This window comes from Erithacus rubecula (genome assembly GCF_903797595.1).
Source record: "Erithacus rubecula genome assembly, chromosome: 20".
Taxonomy (NCBI): domain Eukaryota; kingdom Metazoa; phylum Chordata; class Aves; order Passeriformes; family Muscicapidae; genus Erithacus; species Erithacus rubecula.
Genome location: NC_136672.1, coordinates 8193082 through 8200921, shown reverse-complemented (window position 1 = coordinate 8200921; position 7840 = coordinate 8193082). Strand labels below are relative to the sequence as shown.

At 42.7% G+C, this 7840-nt stretch overlaps 1 protein-coding gene across 1 annotated transcript; it reads left to right on the top strand.

Annotated features, from left to right (window-relative positions):
- Positions 1–1018: 1018 nt before the first annotated feature.
- Positions 1019–7625, top strand: LOC306810724 (protein Njmu-R1). Its single transcript, XM_079323634.1, has 10 exons — positions 1019–1224; positions 1461–1532; positions 2174–2299; positions 2723–2853; positions 3056–3120; positions 3794–3913; positions 4595–4659; positions 4788–4924; positions 5464–5567; positions 6275–7625. The coding sequence occupies exons 1-10, from the start codon at positions 1097–1099 to the stop codon at positions 6482–6484; spliced, it is 1158 nt and encodes a 385-aa protein (XP_079179760.1). The 5' UTR covers positions 1019–1096; the 3' UTR covers positions 6485–7625.
- Positions 7626–7840: the final 215 nt, after the last annotated feature.

The window sequence follows — 7840 nt, the reverse complement described above, 5'->3', positions numbered from 1 at the left end:
GACAACCTGTTCCAGGGGCCTCGGCACTCTCAGAGGAAATTGCTTCTTCCTAAACTGTTGCTTGTGTTCGTGTTTAATGTCATAGAGAAACTGTGTTTCCCCATGAAATGTTACTGGGCAAGAAGCTGGCTGTGCCTGTGCTGCTGTGCGCTGAGGGCAAGGCTGTGCTATGTGGGGGAGCCTGGCCCCTGAAAACACAATAAAACAAACTTGAGTTGAGCCATCACTGTCTCAGTTACCTGCACCTGAACTGGAGCCGGTCCCTCTGTTACAGTGACAATCCATCCGGGTGTGTGTCTGTGTTACCCCCATGGCTCTCCAGCTCACCACAGGTCCACCAGGTGCTCAGAAGAGAATCACAGAATCATTAAGATTGGAAAATATCTGTAAGATCATCAAGTCCAGTCATCAGTCACATCCAACCCTTTGCAGTGGCCCTGCTGTAGCTGGGGCTCCCAGGTGCTCCATACGGGGCTTGTCTGCAAAAGGAGCCGGTGGAGTCTCCCTCTCCGGAGACATTCCAAACCCTCCTCCATGTGTTCCGTCACCTGCTCCAGGTGACTCTGCCTTGGCGGGGGAATTGGACTGGATGATCTCCAGAGGTCCCTTCCAACCCAAAGGATTCTGTGATTGTGATTCTGTAACGACCTGGTAGCCACAAGGCCGAGTTAACAAATGTGTTTTAACACGGAAAAAGCAATTCAGAAGCAGAACTTTTTAAAAGTAGAGAGAGCACGTCTAATCCTGCCAAATCCCCTTCCAACCCAAACCATTCTATGATTCTAAGATGTGATTTGAGCAGGTCCTGCCCTTAAGTCAGTGACCGCCTTTTGAAGGATTACTTGAGCTGACAGAGGCACTGCGGCGCCTCTGTTACAATGTTCAGTGCATGACACAAACGGAGCAGCACCGGCGCCCGGGCGGGGCGCGGACACGGCCCGCGCGCTCCGAAGGCTCCGAAGGCTCCTCCCGGCGCGGGGCGCGGGGCGCGGGGCGGGCTCCGGGCACGGGCGGCGGAGCGGAGCGGAGCGGGGCGGGGCGGCAGCGGCCCGGGGCTCCCCGTGGCTCCCGCTGCACAGGCGGGGCCAGGGCCGCGATGCTGCCGGCGCTGCCGGACGGCGATGAGCGAGAGCCGGAGAGCAGCGAGGAGGGCGGCGGCGCGGGCGAGGAGCGGCGGCCGGAGCGGCACGGCTGCACCTACCACGGCCTCTATGGCTACCGCAGGTGAGGCGCCGCGTTCCCCCGCGGGGAGGCCGTGCCCAGGCCTTGGCCGTTCCCACCTCCCTGAATTCCCTTGATTTCCCCCCCCGCCCCAGCGAGATTCTTTCCCTCCCGTAATGCACCGAATCCCTGCTCCTGCTTTTACTCGCCCTGGGGCCGTGCCTTTTCCCTGCTGCAGCCGCTGTTCCCTGTTGCGTGGCACGGCTGTAAACTGGCTCCGGGAATCGCTTGTGTTGCAGGTCCGCGCAGCTGGGAGCCGCCGCCGGGGATGGCGGTGCCGTGGCACACACACCCTCCGCCGAAGACTTCAGGTAAAGTCCAGCTGCCGAGCGGCACAAACACCGCAATACTCCAATCTGAAGTTTTTGCCGTATTGCTGTCAGATCTCCGTTAGGTCCTATAAAGTCCTTTTAAAACACAACCCCCTGTGAAAGCATTCTGCAGTCCCCATGGCATTTCTGGAACACCTGGGGAATGGACACATTTACAGAGCTCAACTAATGCATTAAACAGAAACTATCATCCTTCACTTATTTTTTTTCTTTTTTTTTTCTTTTTTTTTTTTTTTGCTACTAGTGCTTGATATTGCTGTATTGACTTAGTTTTTCATGTAGGTTATATACAACAAAAAAATCATTAATTTTCAATGGACATCTTTGCATAAGCTCTGTATTACAGTTGGGGAAACATAGGAACAAAGAGGGCAGTGTCCAGAGCTGCTGGGAAGGTCAGCGTGAGCTGACACCACATGTCCGGACTGCTGGTGAGTGGGCAAATCACTGACTGCTCATGATGGGCTGAAAATCACAGAAAAAAAAAAAAAAAAATCACAGTCGAGCTGTCACCAGAGGGAGATGGCAGGGACTTCCCTCTAGAGGCAGGTTCTGCACATGCTGAGAGACACAAAACAGTAACATTTGCCTTTTGTAACAATTTCTTCTGTTTTTTAAAGCCTCTCCTTGCTGGACACCAATTTACCGGCTGAAGCAGAGACAGAGTTGCGCAGTTTCATCGCTAAACGTCTTACTAAAGGAGCGCTGTTTGAGGGAATGGGCAATGTAGCATCTGTGGGGCTGAGGTAAATTTTTGAGATTATTGGTGAATGAGAGCTGTAAGGAGCATTGGGATATCTTGCCTGCTTGCTGCTGCACTTAGGTTTAATCCTGATTCTATGTTCTCAGTCTATTGCTGCTGTTAATAACAGCCTTACACAATGGCACTTTACCTTTTTAGGTGACTTTGAGAGAAATATAGTTTTAAATAATTTACCGTTTGAATACTTAAAAATTACTACAGATGTTTATGATTATTTCCTTCTAAACTAGAAGAAAAAAGAGAAGGTCTAAGAGCTGCACCTATGGCTGCACCTACCACCACCATAGGAGCCACCAGCGCTAACAGTTAAAATTACCTCAGAAATCATGTATGTCTGCTTTTTGCACTTATTTATTATGGTGTATTTGGAAGAAAGTAATTTTTTTTCTTTTTTTTTTTCTCATAGCATACCAGAAGGCAAAGTTGGTTGCTACTACTGTCGTTTCCAACAAGAAAGTCTTCTGGAAATGGCAACACTGGAATCAGACATCAGTGCTCCAGAATATGTGGTTTGTTTCTTAGGTGGCTCAGAGAAAGGTCTAGAACTATATCCTTACCTTTAACTTTCTTTACCTGTGTGGAGAGGGAGATGATGTAAAAACTATCTTGTCATTTTGTCTGTTCTTACTTGAAATTAGCTTGTGTGTGCACACCTTCCAGTAATTGAAAATATCAGTAACAGCCATATACTGAAAGGAAAAAATACAGGTCTTAACTGATGCATCTTATTTTCCTTAAGAAAATACTTTCAGACTTGAGCTGGACAAATACGTTCAAAATCTGAAGATAAACCTTGATCTGGAGGTAAAGCCTAACTTTTTTTTTTTTAAGTGGTGAAAATTAGTATTTATGCAGATTATTTGCTAAAACCATCTGGAAGATGCAATGTGTAGAGACAAATAGGTGTTTCAAATACCAGTATGAAACACTGGGAGAGATATTTGATTCACTATAGTACAATGAATGTCTAAGGTGCTATCAGCCACACAAGTCAAAAGGAAAAAAAGAAAGGGGGAACTTTTTGTGTCAGTCATAAATCTCTTAAAGGTCACTTACAATTAAATTTGGAGAGAAGAATAACTGATAAAGTGTAATGGTCTGTAAGGAATTTATCAATGTCCACCTTGATTCTTACCAGTTCTGAATGTTAAGAAAGGACATTTGTAGGTTTCTTGTCACATTTTTCTAGTGGAAGTTCTGCATTTTAATTCTCTTTGTCATTCCATCTGCTGTTGCATGGTCTTCACTCAATATATACCATAATATTACAGTTCTGGCTGTTTCTTAAAATGCAAAGCCCTTCATTGCTGATAAAGTGAGGCTTTAAATGTCAAACTCATTATTTTAGTTCACTGTGGTTTGAGATTAAGAAGATTCCAACATCCAATTATCTTAGGTTGGGTAGATTATCAATAGGCTTCTGGTGGTGTAGAAATCTGATTTGTAGTAAAAGTTTTAATGTTTCAATGTGTTACAGCAAAAAAACTTGGAGGCCTGTGTTAGCCCCTACCTGAGGAGCTGGTTTGAGGATGCCATCTGCCCTATCCAGAGGGTTGTGCAGCTCTTCCAGGACAAACTTGCCTCTCTGCTACATGCTGTAAGTCTATCTAAAACTGGGTAGATAAAAAACCTCCAGAAGGCATCTCAGTGACTCCAGCATGATTAAAATGTTTCTTGCATTTGCTTTCCCAGCTGGAGGAAATGAAAAACCATGTTTTCTTTTTCTTTTGGTTATGTTTTTTTGGCGTGTTTTTTCTTTCTTTTCTTTTTTTTTTTTTTTTTTTTTTTTTTAAATTCAGAGCAAGTACTTTTCCCCTGCTTATTGCTAAAGAAGCATGTAACAATTTCTTTTATCACTTAAAAAAATAAAGTTACCTAATGGTGTCTACACTGAAATTAGGGTAGAGAAAATCAGAAATAGCATGAGCAGGCTGTCCATGCCACAATTCCTCTGAATAAAAAGGGATGTTATATTGTATATGTGCCTTGTGTAATTCACTGGAAACAGAAAAGAGAGGAATCCTAGCTCTAATCCCTGAGTTTGAGGAGGTTTTGGGTGGAATAGCTAACAGAGTATACATGCTGAATTTCATCTGAGTGCAGAACCAGCTGTAATGGCAATAATAGAGTACTGCCTTGGCAAGAACAATTTCTTAAGTATTGTATTGTATGTATTTATTGCTCAGAACTGCAGTATAGCAACAAAAGTAATACTGAAGTTGTAAAGTTGCATCCAGCTTTTTCCTTTTTTTTCTTATTATTTCTTTTTTTGTTTAAGGCTCTGAGTTACACTCCTGTAAAAGTCAAAAATGCAGATGAAAGAACAGAAAAGGACATCAGCAGGTAAAGATACTTTGAGCCCAGGGAAGCTTTGAGTAACTTGGCTACTGTTTTACAGTTCTGCCTGGCAGTCACCTCGGTGTCCAGGAGTTGTAAGGGAGCAAACAGTTGACAAGAGCTTTCTGTGTCAGGTTCCTGGCAGGTGCCAGCCTCCAAGGACTTGTCCAGGAAGGCACAATGACCTCCCTGTGCATTGCCATGACAGAGGAACAGCACAAGTCCATGGTTATAGACTGTAGTGGACCTCAGCCCCAGCTGCATAACGCAGGTGAGATTACAGCTGGGAACACTTCATGTTGCTCCCTTGGATCCATCAGCTGCTGAGAGCTGTGACATTACAGGCAGTTGAGGATTTTCAGAAGTTCATAGCCTCTTGCCCAGAAAGTTTGGGTTCTGTTTTCATATGAGCTACCAGATACTCTGGAACTCTAGGTTGAAAATGCTTGGTAATAAAATCCACAGTACACTTAGTTTGTGAACCATGAAAGTATGACTTGGAAAGTATGAAAGTATGACTTCAGGCACGCTGCAAAACTTTTTTTTTCCTGTTGTGGTTTTGACAAATGTTGGGAAAAGGGATTCAACAATCAGAACACAGTCTTGTATAATTACTGTAGCTGTGCTTGCTTTTCCTTTCCATGTGTATTGTTTTCCCTTGAGACTCATTTCCTGGCCCAGGTATATTGCTACCACTTGTTATGTGAGAGTGATTAAACCAGGTCAATGCAGCTGTATATTTATGTTATATTCATGTTGAGCTCATTTGCTTTTTCTCATCTCTTCTCTGTATTCCTGAACATTTAACAGGAAGCAACAGATTCTGTGAGGACTGGATGCAAGCTTTTGTGAATGGTGCTGAAGGTGGAAATCCATTTCTCTTCCGGCAGATTTTGGAGAACTTTAAATTGAAGGTACCTGTTCATATATGTTAAAGACTTGAAGAAGACACTGGTGTTACTGAGGGAGCAAATACTATGTGCAAAATATTATTTTGCAGTGAATAAAAGTTTTAGGTTATTATGGTATCTATATGTCATTAACTGGTTAGCTCTGAAGCTTAATTTGAGGGCTGGCTTACTATAGTTGACAAGAACAGCTGTAATGTAGTGTGAAAGTTCCTTCAGTAAATGTTCCAAAGGTGCTTTCTCAAAGTTTAAAGTAAGACCTACCTTCTTTGTTGCTATTGTTTGTTTTCTTCAAATACTGCTGATCTGAGCCTTGCACACACAGCCTCATGCAGCTGGAAACATGGGTTCAGTAGCTAACACTTCTTAAGTGTAACATGGGTTCAGTAGCTAACACTTCTTAAGTGTAACATGGGTTCAGTAGCTAACACTTCTTAAGTGTAACATGGGTTCAGTAGCTAACACTTCTTAAGTGAGCTGCATCATAGAATTCTTGCTACAGGTTGGACACATCACGTTGTGTCCACAGATTTTGCATCATTACAGTAAAAGCTATAATATGCATCCAAGACAATATTACATTCTTATATTACTCTTAAGTAGCAATACAAAACTTCTGTTGGAAATGCTGCTGTTTATCCTTTATTTTCCACGATAGTGTGTTTTCATCCTATGTAGGAGGATAAGAAAATGCTCTGTTGCTCTTTGCCCAGGCTATCCAGGACATTAACAACCTGAAGAGGTTTATCCGCCAGGCTGAAATGAACCACTACGCCTTGTTCAAGTGCTACCTGTTCCTAAAGAACTGTGGCAGTGGAGACATCCTGCTGAAAATTGTGAAAGTAGAACATGCAGAAATGCCAGAAGCCAGGAACGTAGTGACTGTCCTAGAGGAATTCATGAGAGAAACACCAGTGGCTTAAAAATATCTTATGTATAAATCATTTATTTCTTCCGTGTAGCTATTGCAGGATTTTTAATTTATATTTAAAAGCATTGCCCAAGTCAAACCTTAGTTGCAGTTCCACCTGCCTTTTCTTGTTCTTAGACAAAGCACTATGAGCTTTTTTAATGTGTAAATATCAGAAAATACTCCTGCAGAATTTTCAGATTCCACAACTGACTTGCTCCTGTTCTGGGGAAATCATGACATTTGATTTTTACAGTCATTACAAGACGAAACCCAAATTCTTTACTTGGCAGCACTTCAGTGTTTTAAGTATTTTAAATATCTTTAAAATCATTTAGATCTGGCTACCTTGTTTTAATAAAGAAGTACAAACATCTGGATAGATCTAGATAATGAATTAATCGTTTTAGTTTAGATAAGAGAACTTAGGTACCAAGTCTGTAGCTGGTTAATGCTTTGAAACTGCTGGTTTGTTCTGCTGCCACTGGATTAACAAGCTGGTAATTGGTATGACACAGAGCTGCCTTAAGACTGTACCATTGCAGTGATCAGTTTGTATTTGTCTGTATGTGTGCATACACACACAACAGGTCTCTGAAATTCCCAGGCTATTTGATGTATCCCTTTCTTCCTTAGTGTGAGATGTGATCAAGACCTTCTTTGTACATTCTTATATTACAGTTTTGCATAACTGTAAATAATCCTATGTTTTTCAATCATGGAGAAACTGTTTCCACATTTAATATTAAGATTTCTTCAGAATTTGAAGTAAATGAACTTCCCAAATTAATTAGTCAGACTTTAAAACATTTCGCTCTATCAGCAATGGATTCTTCCCCTCATCATGGGACATATGGGCAGCAGAATACCTGAAGGAAATCTTTGGCTACAGCTGGAATAAAAACTCATGAAGTCTGTGAGTAACCTCATAAAGAGGGTGATTTCTGCAAACCTGATACAAGCAGAATTCCCTGTTGGTTCCCTTTGCAACAGGGGGTGTTTGGGCTCCCCCTGCAACAGTACCTGTACCTAATGTGGTTCAGTATAACTTGTGCTGGTGCTCTGTACTGTGAGGGCAGGAGTTGCTGCTTTTCTGTGACACCACCATGTTGAACCTCTAATAAGGTTGACAATAAACACATTGAAATCCTCAACAGTGCACCTGGAAATTGTTAATGAGTGTGGTTCTTGATGTCTCCTGTTCAAAACTCTCTGTGCAGAGGAGCTGCCAGTGTGGCATTAACAGCCAAGGTGGTATATAATGCATTTGGGCAGGTCAGAGAAGAAAAGTGTGGAAGAAAAACCACTCATTCAGTCATTTGCAGGAGCTCTGAGAAGAAACACATGTTTTCCTTCATGAGTGAGTACA

What these genes read in the sequence shown, in the direction of transcription:
- LOC306810724 (XM_079323634.1), top strand. Translation starts at nt 1,097, where the DNA reads ATGCTGCCGGCGCTGCCGGACGGCGATGAGCGAGAGCCGGAGAGCAGC. An exon ending in CTTAGGTGGCTCAGAGAAAG is followed by an intron (nt 2,854 to 3,055) that starts GTCTAGAACTAT and finishes ATTTTCCTTAAG; the next exon opens with AAAATACTTTCAGACTTGAG. An exon ending in GCCCCAGCTGCATAACGCAG is followed by an intron (nt 4,925 to 5,463) that starts GTGAGATTACAG and finishes AACATTTAACAG; the next exon opens with GAAGCAACAGATTCTGTGAG.